This window comes from Labrus bergylta, chromosome 21, assembly GCF_963930695.1.
Source record: "Labrus bergylta chromosome 21, fLabBer1.1, whole genome shotgun sequence".
NCBI lineage: Eukaryota > Metazoa > Chordata > Actinopteri > Labriformes > Labridae > Labrus > Labrus bergylta.
Genome location: NC_089215.1, coordinates 5,117,363 through 5,135,059, shown reverse-complemented (window position 1 = coordinate 5,135,059; position 17,697 = coordinate 5,117,363). Strand labels below are relative to the sequence as shown.

The following is a 17,697-nucleotide window of genomic DNA, read 5'->3' as shown; positions in this document are numbered from 1 at the left end:
AACATCAAACGACTCGCCTGTTCTCATCACTTTGTAATTAAACATAGTGACTGATAGCAAAGATTCCTGTCCCCATTGCTTTCCCCTTCCAACTCCTTCTTTAACGACTCTGGAATACATAATTCACCTTCTTTATGTTCCCCTGAAACTCAGGGTGGGAAACCGTAATGCTGCAGTATAAATGCAGGTATCTGACAATCATCTTCTCACAAAATGAGCCAATGAAAAGAAATAAAAATGTGGAGGGACATCAGGCCATATTTAAAGTAAGACAATGGCTCTGTCTGAAACCCAAAACGCATGTCAGCACTCAAACTATCCAGTGGTGGAGCTTGCTAGCCATCCAGCCATCCAACTGGCAACATGTACCAACAAAAGAAACCTGTTTCATGTTTTACATGTTTTCAAATGATGCATATATATATATTAAAGATTTATTTTGGGGCTTCTTGTGCCTTTACTGTAGAGGCAGGACAATGGATAGAGTCGGAAATCAGGGAGCGAAAGAGTGGGGAGTGACATGCGGGAAAGGAGCCACAGGATGGATCGCGGGCTGCTCTAAGTTAAAGAAATATAGCATGGCCTGTTTCTCTGCCTCTCGTGCTTATTTAGAGTTTATGGGTCCCCTGATGGAGAGGACACAAATAGGCCATCCTATTTGACCTCCTCTAACACCCCTGCACATGGGGAATGTACTCTGGAATTCTCCCCGCAGTCCGAACATATTGGCAGTTTATTTTTAACAGCAGCTCTTGTTATAGATGCCCCTTTGCCCCATGTTATTTTATGGTTCGTACATACCATCATGCCATACTAAGGAGCTGATCGTGGATCACTTCAGGCTGGTGTCAGTCACTGAGGGGTTTTCACTCCTGTGCTGTAATTACAGACATGGACTGAGTGTGCATCAGTGCTGGATGCCGTTTTCTTTCTGCTCGAAGTTTGCGCAAACCGTTTAGTTGGTTTCTTGATTGTTTAAGTGCTGAATTTAACAGTTATGAACATTTTATAGCTCATGTGTTAGCAACAGAGTAATCTTAAAAATCCAGTAAAATCCAGACAAAGTTAACTTCCTACTAAAGTTGTGTTTCCAGACAAGTTCGAGCACTGCCAAGGTCTCTACAAACCTGAACGCAAGCTGGCTGCCTACTCCAACTTTCACTGAGCAGGTGATTCCCAGAGGGTATCTTTGTAAAAAAAAAAAAATGCATTTAAAAATAGTCTTGGAATAGCTAGGGTTTCTACGGTGGCCGTCAAAGGCAACCATCCTGCAATTTCCCTAACGATGTTCATTAAGAAAAATGTGAAGAAAATTCAAAAATGATATTAAAAGCAAATGCTAAAGACCAGTACACATGCATGATTGAAACTTACTACACCTTCAAGAAACAAGCTGCAAAAAGCCCAAAAGAATGCATAAACTTCAAAGGCGCTGCAAATACAAAATTGATACATGAACAAAAAGGAAATGTATAAAACTCTATAACCGACCTGGGACATTGATCGATTGGATTTTTAAGTAGTCAGGCCCGGAGCATGGCAACCTCCGTATATAAGGGCAGTCATTGCATTTGTTTTTGAATTAATATAGGTTCTGAATTTGCTGCCCCTTAATCCTAATGTACGTTGTTTTGGCTGTTGCAGGTCGGTAGCCCTTGTTGGCCACCGTAGTTTTCAGAGAGCTAAATTTCAACCATCAACAAATAAAAACACAAGGCTAAAAAGCTTTGTTAACAGGCAACGTGAAACATAAGTATTGACTGATCATAAAGAATGAACTATCCCATCACATGAGGTTGTATGATCCAATATTAACATATAAATGTAACAACTGTTGGGTTATCTTGAAGTCATACTACTGCTGTGTTAAAATCCTTCAAAACCCATCTATTAAAGCCATTTTACTCTGCTGCTCTAAGTTATTCTTTCCTTATAAGAAGATACTATTTCAGGCTAATGCTCTGCACAGATGATTGATCAAGTTTGTGCTAATTAAATTTTTTGGCCCTTAGTCTAAAAGCCTGGCACAGTTACTATAGCAACCAATAAGTGATAAATCGAATCGTCTTCAAAGCAAAGTGGACCATCTTTCACTTTGGGAATCCCCTAATCTGTGTTCAACTGGAAAGACAATGCAACATTAACTTAGTACATATCAAATAATACAGTTGTTTTAATGTAAATACAAGAAGAATATATTTTATTACATGGAAATATCCATTTAAAATGGGATCTCAATGGAAATGGAATGGGAATGAAAAAAATTTACGGAAGCTCTTGTGTCTCAATCATAGACTTACATTGTAAGCGGTGGGAAAATAAATGTGAACAACATGTAAGATACTATATGTAAGAAACAAATTAATCGTGAAAAAATGTGTCTTTGTCATATCTGTTGGGAAAATGTCCACATAACCTTAAAAAATGTCAGCAGATCGTGACTTTTACAGGAATATCTACTTCAAATCCTACACACTCATATGGAACACTTCACAGTTAGTTTATCAAATTGCAGCAGATCTTTAACTTTCATGGGAACCAGTTCTTCCTGCAGCTTCTGGATCGGATCCAGAACCCTGAGTTTTCTCAAGAGGCTTTTTTGGCCCCCCCATCGTTGGGCTTTTCCAGTGTGTCTATTATTGTAAGCTAGGGTAATGGAGAAAAGAAACTGAGCGGGAATCCGTTGAGTAATCGGTCTCGTAACTGTTATGAGCTACAGAAAGGAAAGCAGGAGACCAGCTGATAAGACACAACATATTCTGTGGTTTTCCATCGCAACTGCCAACCTCGCATAATGTGACCCTGCGATTGTGTGTGACTGTCTGCTGATTGTTGCTCAAATGAGAAATCTTTGTCTCCCTTTACTTTTTAGTCAATACCCTTTAAGTCACCAATATATTCTGTGATAAGCCAGATAAAGCTACCAGCGGACCAAAGTTCGGAGGTCAACCACAGAAAAGGCAGCTTCATCCACTACAATGCAGAGATGACACAAGTCTTGTGGGTCATCCGTGTGATCGAGTGGAATTCTGGCACAATCCATAAAATTGATCCGTGGGTCCAAATTCTTCTCATTCCTGATACAAAGACGGGTGGGCGGATAATGGAGCGACACAGAGGTCAAGATACAGTACTGCAGTCTTTCCTGCTGAATCATAGTGGGCCGAGGATGACTGGGAGTTATGCACTGGAGTCTGAAATGAAGACACTTTTATTAGATTTCTTTGTCTGGAGCCAAGGAGACAAGAAAAAGAACGTCTCAGTCCAACACAAGCTACAGCTGAATAAAGAAAGTGGTCAGGAGAGCAATTTTTCTTCTCACTACTGGCACATTTTCATGGTTATACTCTACATCAGACACATAAAACAAATCCAATGACACAGGATAAAAAGGAAATCACAGACATGTGATTTTAGAAATAATTTGGATTTTTCAAGGTTACATTTTACGTCCAAATGGTTTTATTTTTGGAATGATCAATGACATAATGCAATTGAAAACATTTTCACACATGTTAGGATCAGAATTAAGTGTGTAATTCTTTGATGTGGGTGTTTAATTTTTATAGCCGGGACATAATTTAATGACATGGTGTGGATATGATGGTTAAGGGAGCTTTGTTTTTAATGTGCTGTTCGTTCCAGATTTATGGGAAAACTACAAGCCTCATTTTCATGAAATTTGGTGGAAGGGTGTAGGATTGGCCAAGGAAGAACCCATTTAATTATGGAGCAGATCCAGATAAAAACCCAACAACTGGAAATGAAAGCAGATCTGACTCATTTACGAGCAATAATATTGATCAAATTTATCTCGTTTCTTAAATAAGGACAGACACATAAAGTGGCTGAACTTGCAGCTCTGCAACATTTTGTCAGTATGTTGTTAATCTGACCTTTATTTGAACCTGGACCAGGATTAGAATTACACTTACCTAACTCCTTCAATAGCATAGATTTAATTTGTCTTTTAAAGTAATGAAGCACTTAAGCATCCTTGGGCACATCGGCCAACTCTTAGAAGCTTTTTTGTTTGACCGTCTGCAGATTTACAGAAATAATTGCCCACGTTTCATGAAACTTGGTGGATTGGTGTAGCTTGGACCAAGGAAGAACCAGATACATTTTGGATTTGATCCAGGTCCAACTCGCAAACAAGCAATAAAAAGCACATCAGACTCACGTCCAAGCAATAATATTGGACCAATTCAATTTGAACAGTTTGGTAAATGTATCAGGATATTTCTGAGGTTTGACCTTTTAGACTATTCAGAGTTATACTACATTTTCCACTGGCTACTTCTCATCATAATGTTGTTCATTTAATCCATCCTGTCAAAAAAAGGTTTGCGAAGGTTTACATTTATCAAAGGAGGTTGGAAATTTGGCCAGTAGCTTAAGAGTGAATCCCTTTACTTTTCTCTGTTATCATATCATTATCATATTGTTAATTTGAGCTTTCATTTTAACCTGACCCTTTGACATGGCCCTATATACACTCATTACAGGAAATCAGTTGTGTATTGAACATATTTAAAGGGACAGAGCTCAGTGAACCCCTCTGCTGTCATCACTTTGTATCTCGTCTGATTAAATAGTGATGACAAGACAAGGGTTGTGAGTATCTTATCAACTCAAACAAAACCCATTGAGTTAACCTCTCATCTCTCTAAGCCTTGTTGTCTCCCTTATGAGCTCAACATTCTGTGTGCTCCAAATGTCCCCATCTCCATCCAAAATGTCTGTTTACTTTTACTCTTTACTATTAGATTCAAACCCTGAATAAAGATTACAAACAATATTATTACTTCTATGTCCATCAGGACTGTGTACTGCAGGTCCACCTAGGTTAATAATCATAAATACTTCTAAGAAAATCACATAATGCTCTATCATGTAACAATTTGTGGTTATATATATATATATATATATATATATATATATATATATATATATATATATATATATATATATATATGTACACATATATATATACACATATACATATATATATATATATATATATATATATATATATATACATATACATATATATATCATATTGAAGAGACATTTTTCACATCCTACATTATCTGTTATTCTAAATCTGAATGCACATAGGTCGACTCTGATGTAACATGTATCTCCCACCAGAGGGTCAAAGCTGAACATTTTGGTGATAAATGTGAGTTTCATTGAACATTATTGGCTGTGCTTGTCTATAGATTGTCTTGTCTTGTAGATTGTGTGAAGGGGCGATTAAGGTATGACATGATGTGGTATGATGCGATGCGGTATGATACGATACAATGCTGTATGATACGATACAATGCGGTATGATACGATACAATGCGGTATGATACGATACAATGCTGTATGATACGATACAATGCCGTATGATACGATACAATGCCGTATGATACGATACAATGCGGTATGATACGATACAATGCCGTATGATACGATACAATGCCGTATGATACGATACAATGCTGTATGATACGATACAATGCCGTATGATACGATACAATGCCGTATGATACGATACAATGCCGTATGATACGATACAATGCGGTATGATACGATACAATGCCGTATGATACGATACAATGCCGTATGATACGATACAATGCTGTATGATGCGGTACAATACTATACAATACTATACAATACAATAAAGTATGGAGTGGTATGATATAGTGAAGTTCAGAGATATATGATATTATATGATACAGTACAGCACGGTATGGTTCAGGACAGGACAGGTCAGAGGTTAGTCTGAGGTCAGAAGAATCCAGGTGAGCAGAACACGGGGGGGGGGGGGCGTCTGACTCTGGCGGTGCTGCAGTAAGGAGGGGGAGCTTTTAAACTACTGGCACTCAGCTGACCAGCAGACAGCACCACTTCACATGCTGATGACAGGACACAAGGGCTGAGCCACCTTTGACCGACAGCTGCCACAACCTGACACACAAAGCAGAGGGCCCAGTGAACTCACAGTCAAACAGGGACGCCGACTTAGGCCTTCGATCTGACCTGCAAGGAGCATCAGTATCATAAAATATATCTGCTGTGAGTATGAGGTTTTTGTTTATTACAGTTAATGGATAGTGGTTTGAGCCAAGATAAGTGAACGTGAAAGAAGGCTGTCACATTGTTTTAAAATCAACGGGAATGGAATCTAATTGCATCAAGGACGAGACTCTCTTTTCTTACTTCCCTGCATTATCTCTATTGCCTTTTTTATTTTAAAGATCTCTTCTTCGAGTGGAGAAATCACCACGTATGATCGGCTCATCTGTTTTTACACTCGTCTGTGTTGGTATGTGGATGGAGTTACTGTAACTCAATCACGTCTACTCTCCAGATTCATTCCCCCCCCACTGGCTCGAGTCCTATCTGGGGTTTTGGTATGCACTCTCACTGTCTGCCGAACTATCGTGGAGATAAGTCGTACGGTTTTAACGACCGAGGTGAAATGTTAGACGCTGCTCCAGATGTAACATAATTCTGTATCGGGGGTGGGGTGGGGGGGCTGAATGTTTGTTATGTGTCTCTTTCCCCGGAGAGTTTGGCTTCAGACCTGCAGCTTCACAAATGCAGTAAACGTAACACTCACATGTCCACTCAGCCCGCTGATTGTCAGGCTTTTACAAACATTGACATATAAGGGATGGGAATGGGGAGCGCCTGCACAGCCCTTATTGTAAACCTTAACTGACTTCTTCTCTGCTCATATAATCACAATAAAACAACTGTGGCCAAACCGCACACCATCTATGCTGTCGTAGAAGAGCGGATAGTTGTTTTAAAAAGACTATGGTGAAAGTAGAAGTACGGACTCAGCTTTTTCTAGTGCTAAGCTAACTAAAACACATCTGACCTGAAATCATTTAAGTTCAACATTAAAAACATACATTTGTATAAAAATAAGAGTCATAAAATATGTTGCAATGTGCAAATTCTTTGGATGGTGAATATTTTGGGCTGCTGGCCTGGTAGTTGGAGAGGTGCAAGGTCACTTCCTAAGTACTCCCGAGGTGTCCTTGAGCAAGGCACCGAACCCCCAACAGTAAAGTAACAGAAGAGTCATATCTGACAAAGAGGCACTTCTGCAGGTCAGGTTAAGCACGCCTTAAAGTGATACTTTGAAGCCCTCTGTAAGATCAGCACTTTACTGGCTGTGATCTGAACATGTAACTGCCCCCTCTCCTGTGTGTGTGTGTGTGTGTGTGTGTGTGTGTGTGTGTGTGTGTGTGTGGACATGAGGGCAGTGGAAACACCTCTGTTTTTCATGTGAGTGTGAGAAACACACACAAAAACATCCAGGAAGTGTGAGCTAAGTGGTGAAGAGAATAGAGAGTGGATGTTGACAGGGGTTATCCGAGGTCGGGCGGTTCCTAAAGCTCCTCATGCCGCAGCCGGCTAATGTGGAGAAAGTGTGTGTTTCCCAGTAGCCGATAACATTCAGCGTGCAGGACGTCAAATCAATTTTTGACGATTTTCAGAAATGAAGGAGTAAAGGTTAGAAGAGTTTTCAAAGTGAATATATTCAGTGTTATCAGGGAGATCTTACTGTGTTTGGGAAATTACATTTGAAAGATGAGTTGCTTATGGAATGATCTTTCAAATGATCACTGACAGGAGGTCAATCTGTGTGCAGTAGACGTTCCAGAGGGAGTTCGACATAAAAAAAAAGGCAATTCATGCACATGCTCAAAAGTATTTCCAGTTCAAACCGCTCCCGAAACTGCCTCCATATCTCTCCTGGAATTCCATTCATTGCAACACCCACATTTATGAGAAAAAAAACCCCTCTGTACATCCTTTAACATTGACAACATGGGCTGTGGTCCCTGTTCAGAGTGGAGCTCAGACCCCACTCCCACTGGAAATGAGTCATGTCAAACAGAGGAGAGCCCCCCCTTCCCCCCTCCTCTCCCCCCTCCATGCTCTCTCTCTTTCACTGGTGGTGCACCGGGGCATACCCATCCACACGTTCACACATACTGTGAGTCACGTGGCTGACTACATGACGACCAGAGGGGAACCAACCCACGCCGCACCACAATACGATAATGTTTGTGTTTGCAATCGCCATGGCAACCACAACTTGAGTTTAAAGGGAAGTATGCTATTTTGGGGGGAAAAAAAGTCAAAAAATACCTTACCGTAGTGTAAAAGAAACCCAAAGGTCATCAGTTTATAAAGATAATTAAAGCCTGATTTAGATTGTTTGATTGGTCATTACAGAAAATTAGCTAATATTAGCAAAGAGCTAAGGCAGTATATAACATGAACAAGCTGTATTCTGTCATTTTATCAAATATTCTGCTCAAATTTTTCCATTTTTGATTTCCATATTTACCAGAAAATGAAAAATGCATGATACGTACATTTGCTGACAAATTCCTTCAATTCCTTATATTATCTAAAAAAGCAGCTTTAAAAAATCAAAAAGCAAACCAAAAAGGAGTAAAGTAAAACTGTATGAAATAAATCATAACAGCAAAATAAAAAGATAGAAACATATAGTCAGAGAGAAGAAAGACATCCTCGAAAGCAGATATCTGCTTTTAGTTACCACGACAGCCAAACAATGCTGATCCAGGTCTCCTCAAACACTCCAGAAAGTTAGTAACTAAGGCAACCCGTGCGCTATTACGCATGAACCATCTATATTGAGAAGCCTGGCGCTGGACCAGAGGGTCACTCCATGACGTAGCGACGCACGCAGGGCGTTGTTCTTCCATAATGAGACACTTTATAACAGAACGTCAGCCCCCTGGTATCAATCTAGTCTGAGCGCGACTTTTGGGACTGACGGACTACCGCTGTTTGAATCTCTCTGGGAAACTTGATATTTTGCTTCTTTCAAGCCTGAAACCCCTTTTGTCTTGTGGAAATAACAAGCGCTACGTAAGTAATTGGACTTTGGTTTTTCCTTCTAAACTTCATTCTATCCAGCTGCCTTCCTAGCGGATTAAAGAAGGAAACGCGGTTTGCGCTGGGATACCCGCTGCTCCATTACGCACGCAGATCCAAAGAGCGAGGCGTCATCGCAGAAACATCTGTCAATACGCTTATTTGGTAGTTTAAGAAAAGTCATTTTGTCCGACAAAAAAAAACACCAAAAGTGGTTGGAATTTCAGGTTACTTCTGTCTGAGAAATGTTTAAATCTTTTAAATGTCCGGTAAACATCAACGTCAGGGAATTCAATTATTTCCATTTTGTAGATGATAGAAACCGGATAATTAAAAAACATTTTAAAGGGATCCGAATGAGAGAAGGGATATTCTTAAAGGGAGTATTCACACTTCACGTTTTAAGGTGGAATCGTGTCTAAGACGTGGTGTTTAACGCTCATGAAAGGCGTCTGAAAACAATAGCATAACAACTTCACCTAAGGTTAGATGTACGTGGAAGCTTTATGAACGTAGTCCAGATTTAGATTTTGTAAAAGGCTGTCCATGCTGAACGTGCTGCAGCGACACACCCATGTCCCACCACTCTGACATCTACACACACACACACACACACACACACACACACACACACACACAGACAGTCACACTCACACTCTGACTGACAGAGACTCTCTCCTCTTCTCATTGCTGCTCAGATCGTCAGAAAAGATGCTGCTCCTACTACTTGGAATCGTCCTCCTGCACGTTGCTTCTCTGGTTCTCCTGTTTGTGTCAACGATAGTCAGCGTGAGTAAAACTATTCTTATGTTTTGTCTTTCTTTATCCTCTTTCTGAGGCACAATTCGAGGATGAAATATTCTTGTAAATCAACCAAAAACTCAGTAATGAAGCTTGCAGGCATATTATACCTGCAGTGGGAGATATCATGCTTTTTATGTCTTCATTATTCTAAATATAGTCCTGTTCACATGGAATTAATAGTTTTAACTTGAGAAAAAACGTTCTGATGAATTTGGTGCTACTTTTCACATGTTACTGACAGTCTTGAATTTTGTTGACACCAGGTATGGACGTCAACCGAATTCAGCACCTCAGACCTCTGGTACAACTGCACTACTAGCAATGGAGGATACCACTGTGACTACGCATCATCTGGAGGTCAGACACCTGCTTTATTAACACCCTTTACCTTTAAAACAACAGTAACTGTATATTTAATGTGTATTTTTGTGTTATACATGTAAATCTTAGTCATCGCTATGCTGTTAGGCTCTGATGCATTCTCAGGGTTATTTAGGCTCATTTTCCGCTCTGCTTTGGGAAAGACAGTTTCCATACAAAATATTTGCATTGAAACCATTGTAAATCATGATATAAATGGGGGCATTGGGTTGTTTTTAAATGACTTGCTGAGATCCAGCATTTAACATGTTGATGATGTGGGTGTGTCACGGCTCCTCTGGGACTCTGGTGCCATCTAGGGCAGAGAATGTGGGAGTGCTGTCTTGAGGCGAGAGCTGATAGGCTGCCGCCGTATAAATAGTCGTGGTGTGATGTCCATATTCAGGTCTCATGCTGGGGAGTCCATAGTGACAGGAGTTGTGGAAGTTCTGGGGTGGGGCTGCAGAGAGTATTTAAAGTTTTTTGATCTATATGTGTGTGTGTGTGTGTGTGTGTGTGTGTGTGTGTGTGTGTGTGTGTGTGTGTGTGTGTGGGACAGAGTGTTTGAAAGCAGGGAGACCTTGGACTACCTCATGCAGAACATAGCATGCTGCTGCTGGGTCACGCCCAGTGTCAGATCAGAGTGTCCTGTGTTAGTTTGCAGGGATCATTAGGACAATTTAAGGCAGCAGCTGCAGCCTTAAACAGATTTATTTAGACAGAGTCAGCCACCTCTACATGTTTGAATTAGATCAGAAAACAGGGAGAATAGATAAATATTTCACTGTTTATAATTAAGACCCATACCACATTTCCATTGCTCAAGGACAAATAACTTATAAACAAAATGTGTGATGAATTGCAGTATGTTTTGTTCCTTAAGCTGCGGTCACAGAGTTGCAGGAGCTGCCGGCCGCAGCCGGGGTGATGTCATTTGTCTAGAATGAGCCGTGCTCAGCCAGTGTGTTTTGTCAGGCCAGCAGCGCCTGCATACTCTGCCAGGTAGTTTGATGGCGCAGCCAGTTTGTTTGACTAGCTTTCATTAGCGCACTGACGCACAGTGTTTATTTAAGAAGGCGCGTGTTGCTCTGCGCTTTGGCTTTGGGAGATGGAAGATAGAGGTCTGCTCTCACATGGACGTCAAGCCTGTGTTCCAACAGGGGCTTTTCTGTATCTCCGCTGAGCAATCGAGTTCCTTCTCCAGTGAATCATAATCATTGTAATCAGGGGTTATTTTTAGGAGCTTCCTTGGTTACCAAAACATTGCCTGTGAGTTTGATGATGCCAAAGTGAGAAATATTCATGTCATAATTTATCACAGGCCAAACTTGAGTTAAGCGTCACGTCCTTACAACCAGGAAACTTCCCAGAATTCAATCGCTCTAAATTTAGCTTCTGTAAAAGAATGTTCTTCCCCCGCACAGATATTCAGCGTCTAAATAGTGAAGTAGCAGCTCAGTGCAACCTCAGGATAGAAGTTATTTACTGTTATTTTCCTGTTTTGAGTTACAGAAGAATCCTTGTGTATTTCTGTATGAAAATACCACAATCATAAGATAAGATAAACTTTATTGATCCCCCATGGGGGAATTTTTTTCATTACAACAGCTCAAGAAAACAGGAAACAGGAAATTAATTATTAAAAATAACAAGAAGATAAAAATCAAACATATTTACATCAGTTAAATAAAGGGAGAAAAAATACAATAATAGAATAATAGAAGGTATAAACCACAGTGTTACAAAATGTACATTTTAGACTATGAGTCATACATGCTTATCAGGGATATTCTGAGCCTTATGCGCCTTATGCGCCTCATGCCATAGGAAATGCCCGCTTGTTGCTGTTTCCTACTACTGGTCAGAGGAGGAAGGAAGGGGGACAAGATGTGTGTTTATCAGAAAGCAGTGATGTATTGTCATATTTATAGGGGGGGCACTATTCATAGGACAGGGATGGAACATTTCACCCATTTCTCATCGCATTATCACCATATTATGTAACATCTGAAGACAGGATCATTACAGTAGAATCTAATTGTTGGTCTGGTGCGGTATTGTGCATGGAGATTTGCAGCGTGTCATGTTTCCTTCCATATCTCATCCTGGAGCCAATGATCACGAGGGCATACTGTAGTGCTGTTATTATGGGTAACCTGACCCCCAGACTGTGCCAGCAGTCAGGATGCTAGTTCCCTTCAAATCTGAAAGAGATATTCCAGTGTTGTTCCAGGAAAATGGTGGCAATTCTTTGATCACAGAAAGAAGGAATAAATTACAGGGCTATGACGCCGTTTTCATTTGTGTCCCAAGGTTAAATGTGGCCACTCAAAATCATCAGATCACACAAAGCAGGCCGTTTCATTTTCCCAAATATACTTTCTGTTTTACGAGGGCTAATAAATTATGAATACTACCTTTTTTCTGTTCTTTAAGTGCCCCCCATTAAACCACAACATTTGATTTGCATAATGCAAGAATCAATATTCCAAAGATGCTTGAGGAAGTTGAAAGGAGCACTTCAGACATTTGAATGCCAAAGTTTAGAAGCGGCAAGCATACAAATGGAGCCACAATAAAATCACATTTTTATAGGCTTTACTGGAATATTTGCTGTTTTATGATAGGACAGGAGCACATGGACAGACTTGTAAAATCTCTGGTGACATACAGACAAATCAAGGATGTCCTTTGCGGTCTACACCTTGGGAAGAACCAGCATTTTATGGCAGGGACATGACTATAACAACAGTAACAGAAGGCACTGCTTAAAGAAGTGTTGGCTGGATACAGAGATGGAATGAGTGTGTTCTCAGGTAACCTGAGAGGACAGGCAGGCGGCTTGGTAACCCCTAGACAAGAAATAGACCCTGCTTGAAAGTCCAAGGATTCTTGGCATTGTGGAACGAATGAAGCACAGATACAACCACACTCAGATAGATAGCAAGGATAGACTCTAGTCTCCTTTGTCAATACAGTACAGGTATCTAATGGGTTAATGGTTTCGAGCAGCAAGGCCTTGGAGGACTAACAAACAATCAATGTGATACATTTAGTCGTAGTACCTTCTCTGAGGGGCTTACCAAGCTTTTAGGAACAAGATACCTAGGTTCCATTGTGGAGGATCCATTACAAATTCCCAGAAGTAAACATAGACACAGCAAGCTCATTATGTTCTCTTTGGCATTGTTTTTTTGTTATTGGCATTTGTTTCCTCTTCTTCTTAACTCATGAAGACAGTTGTGTGCTTTTGCATAATGTCGATTGTAGTTCCTGTTATTGACAACACTCTCCTTCTTCCCTTTGCAGAGTGGATCCAGGCGGTCCAGGCCCTCATGATCCTATCCATCATCTTCAGCTGCCTGTCTCTCTTCCTGTTCTTCTGCCAGCTCTTTACTTTGCAGAAGGGCGGACGCTTCTTCCTCACTGGAACCTTCCAGATCCTTGCAAGTGAGTTGGATCAACCTCAACACATCCAAAACAAATCCATTGACAACATAACTGATAGCAGATAGACATTAAACAGAACATTTTTCTGATTCATGAATTGACCCTACTTTTTTGTTAACTTGTCCATATCCCACATTCCAAGGTGACATCTTTAAATTGCATGTTTTGTTCAACTAGTAATCGAAAAGAAGTTGGTAATCTAATGGCAGTTTTTTTTGGCTAACCATTACTTGATTATCAACCAAATTACTAATCTTTTGAGCCCAACTCTTTGGTCAGTCAATAAATGAAAGCTTGCGTCGACAGGAAGACAATCATATAACAGATGCTCAAACTGGCTCTTCTGTTGCTATGAATTGAATCAAGAGAGTCTGAGCCAGTCACTAATGGTTTAATGCCCCACTTGTCCATTGTACTTCATGCCCTTTTGCCAGAGAGTGGCTCCACTGCCCGTCCATTGTTTCCTCTCTTGGCAGCCCTTTCCAACATCCCAGGTTTTTGTTCTCTGCATTGACTGGTACCCAGGTGCCCACTCAGCCAAACAGGAATGACACTAAGCCAACTGCCAGCCGCGCAAGTTGAAATGTCAGGAAGGCTGGCAGTGCGGGGGTCTGACAAACTGATCATGCCTTGTCTGAAAAGGGAGGTGGGAGAGCTTGGAATACAAAACTGGATTGGGCTCAGTAAGCATGAATAACCTTGAGTGGGGATTCCCTTTGGGTTGAGCTGGTGTTGTGCCAGACTAATAATGTTCCTTTTTAATTAGCAGTCATTGTAATAGGTTTTTTGTTCAAAGGCTGAACGTAGCAATGGTTACTCTGTACTAAAGAACAGTTGGCCAATAGTGTTATTGGCTTGCTAGCTAACCAATTAAATTGCGAACAATTAATGAAATGGCCTGGTACCATTGCATACAATTTCTTTATGCAATTGACAGCAATTTCAAGAAGCTCTGTACTTGAACTTGAGCGCATCTGGACACTTCTGCTGACTACTTGAACATAACTACACTTAAAGGCACATTTTACAATGCCAGTGGTGCATCCTCCCACATTTGTGTAGATTGCTCATGGGATGTTACTTTCATGACTTAAGTTACACTCAGAGCTTTTTCAATAAAAGCTTAGTCTATTAAGTCTCACTGGGCAGTTGTACTTCTGGGAAACACTGACCTGCTGGCTTCCACTGCCAAGCAAAGACAGAGAGCAGGATATTGAAGTGAAACATGATCTTATAATTGATCAGGAAGATGGAGAGCATTATTCAGTATTCACTTTTTCCTCCTCTGCAGGTTTGTTTGTGATGAGTGGCGCCATCATCTACACGGTGATGAGTCACGAGTGGGCGCCGGTGGCGGCCGCATTCGGCTATTCCTACATCCTGGCGTGGGTTGCCTTCCCTTTGGCGCTGATCAGCGGACTCATCTATGTCATCTTGAGGAAGCGAGAATGAGGCCATCAATCCATCCCAGTGTTCCCAGTAACCCCCTGCCCACTTGCAAATGTCAGACCCCCTCTGAAGTTTAAGTTCTGATGCCTGAGTACCAATGGCCAATGGAGCCACCAGGCCAATACACCCAGATCACATGGATGAGGGATAATACCAAAAATTCAAAGTGCAAACCAACACAAAACAAACATTACTGTCTCAGTTAAATGATGTATATAGTATCTATGGTTTAAAACCTATTTATAACACTTTTTACATATATGTACATAGTTTTTGTGTTGCTCGTCAACAGATACTCGTATGAGCTTTGTTTCAGCTGATTAAGTGCCTTGTGTTTGTTTGTAATGATGGAATAATTAGATGCTATTTTGTTGTTGTTTTTTTTTGTTTTAATTGCCAAAGAATTAGCAAAAAACTTTCTTGAAGTAAATTAACCAAAATGCATGTATAGAAATAGAAGGCATAGAATATTTTATTGACAGGCTTGCTTTACAAAAAGAGTGGAAACATCCATGTTGTAGCAGAGCCATGAAAGTAGATCTGGTCCTTTTTTCTATTTGTGAATTTGTGTTTTTTTGTTTTCAGTGTTTTTCTATTTCTTATTTTCAACAAAAGATGGTGCTATGTATTTATCATTCCTCTTACTGATAGCAGTCATTTACAACAGAATTACTTTTTAGTCAAACGGCTTGCCATTAATTACAGCGAGTATCCAACAGAGGTGCCTGACTGCTTCTTTAGGGAACACTAGCCTAGTTCACACTGAAGTGTCTGATTTTTTTTTTCTCCATCAGCTACTGTAAAATATTGATATTTGAGTTTGGGGTGGTATATTGATTAAGTAAACAGTCATTTTGAATGTCAGTATTATTCTGCCAGTTTGTGAAAAGTTTGATCACAGCAAATTTACTTCATATAAGCTTTATTTTTGCTCCATTTGCCTTCATTTCCCCACATTTTGATGTTTGTGTTATGCTTACGACTGTTAGTCTCAAGAAGCCAAATTCCCACCTTAGGGGAAATCCTAACAATTACAGCCTAAGAAGAAAGTGTCAGTTATTATTACTAGAAACCCATACCACAGAGTTAAAGCCATAAAAGAAAAAATACAAGATGATAGGAAAAAAAACATATTTAGTATTAATTTTGTATGTTAGAAGAGGACAGAGATTTTTGCAGTGACAATACAAATGTCTGTTTCACATACTTGAAGTCTGACATGCTGCAGTCTCTGCCCACTGATGTCTAGATGTTTGTTCCTTTACTGTATCAACCACGGTGTAAATGTTGTGCATAACAGATGGTGATGACAAGTTAGCATTAAAACATTCACTTACTCAATAAAACAACTCTCACATTATCTAATACCGTGTATTCCACTGTTACAAGGGACTGGATTTATGCTGAAAGTGATGCATGAGGAAGCAGAAAGGACCTCATGCAGGATAACAAGTCATTTTCTAGGCGGTTGTGCTTTCTGAAACATGCATCTGGCTACAAGTGTCATAATAACAGCCAGAAAATGAGATAAGAACTGACAGTGACAGCAAATTCTGAACCACTAGTGATGAAATGTTGCAGTCAATAGTTGCTTGAAGTTCATATGCTATGCTATCAAAGTTGTCAGCCACTGAAATGTAAATTCCTGTGTACAGTCTAGCAAAACAAGTCTATTTTACAGTATGCAATCTTACTCTGGTAGATCAAATAATCTGCCTTGTGCATGTGTTTGCAAATGCTGTATGTGACTAGTGTTACCGTGCACTAGAGCGAAGGCATGGTCTGCACCCAATGCCAGTTATTCAAAACATGCAGCTACTGTTTCAGTGTCAACAGAGTCTCTCACATAGCATCAGAAATAAGAAGACTTGGATGTGGCAGGTCTTTCCTCTACGTGACATCTCGGGTGAGACCCTGCAGCGTTCCATCACAGCTACAGTATGATGTGGTATTTGATTCAGTGCTTACGCTAGCTGCTAGTCTGCTGTGTCTTTTAGCATGATGCTCATTACTGGGTTCAGTTAGAAGAGACTGACTCTAATGACAACTGCCCTACAACAATTTTGTGTAAGACAATAAAAGACTATGCCATGTTTACACCTAAACTTCAAAATGCTCTCTTGATAATACCAAAGCAACTTTGAGTTTAATCATTAAAGGATGTTTCTTACCACCACTACGGAGCATGTCGTGTCTTTCAATATCACCAAAGCCATGGGAAGATGTTACAAGTAGGGGATGCTGTGGGGATGAAGCAAGATTTGCAAGTTGGGGGGTGCTCAACAGCCATTTGACACCCACATAGGTTCTTCTATTAATTAATCAAGGCCCTAAAACACAGTTAGGTATAGTCTGTGATTGCTCTACAGTTTTAATTCTCAAAATTATCAAAGTACATGTCACACATTCACAGAACATGGGCCCCGATTGAATCACTGCACAAGGCAAATTGTCTTGAAGAACTTCAACAAAGTGTAGCTGCCTCTTGATATAAACTCTGTATTACAATGACCTGGAACCTTTACAAAGGCTGCACACATTTAACAGTAACTAGCCCACTACACGATGATGTTAGCACTATCATTCTCCTCTCAACTAATGTTAGCTTAATTTATGCTAGCCCCCTGCCTTGTCACTTTCAAAGAAGTTGCAGAGGCACCATGGTAAGTGCTTGAGATGCTGCTGTCATCTAATTTATCTGATAAACTG

At 40.2% G+C, this 17,697-nt stretch overlaps 1 protein-coding gene across 1 annotated transcript; it reads left to right on the top strand.

Annotated features, from left to right (window-relative positions):
- The first annotated feature begins 8,758 nt into the window (after positions 1-8,758).
- Positions 8,759-17,164, top strand: pmp22b (peripheral myelin protein 22b). The gene is made up of 5 exons (XM_020630850.3): positions 8,759-8,919; positions 9,624-9,714; positions 9,993-10,086; positions 13,399-13,539; positions 14,831-17,164. Exons 2-5 carry the CDS (start codon positions 9,637-9,639, stop codon positions 14,989-14,991), a joined length of 474 nt encoding a protein of 157 aa, XP_020486506.1. The 5' UTR covers positions 8,759-8,919; positions 9,624-9,636; the 3' UTR covers positions 14,992-17,164.
- Positions 17,165-17,697: the final 533 nt, after the last annotated feature.

Excerpts from the sequence above, each read along its gene's own strand:
- pmp22b (XM_020630850.3), top strand. The coding sequence starts at position 9,637 with ATGCTGCTCCTACTACTTGGAATCGTCCTCCTGCACGTTGCTTCTCTG. Across the intron at positions 9,715-9,992 it reads TTGTGTCAACGATAGTCAGC|GTATGGACGTCAACCGAATT; the intron begins GTGAGTAAAACT and ends TGTTGACACCAG. Across the intron at positions 13,540-14,830 it reads AACCTTCCAGATCCTTGCAA|GTTTGTTTGTGATGAGTGGC; the intron begins GTGAGTTGGATC and ends CCTCCTCTGCAG.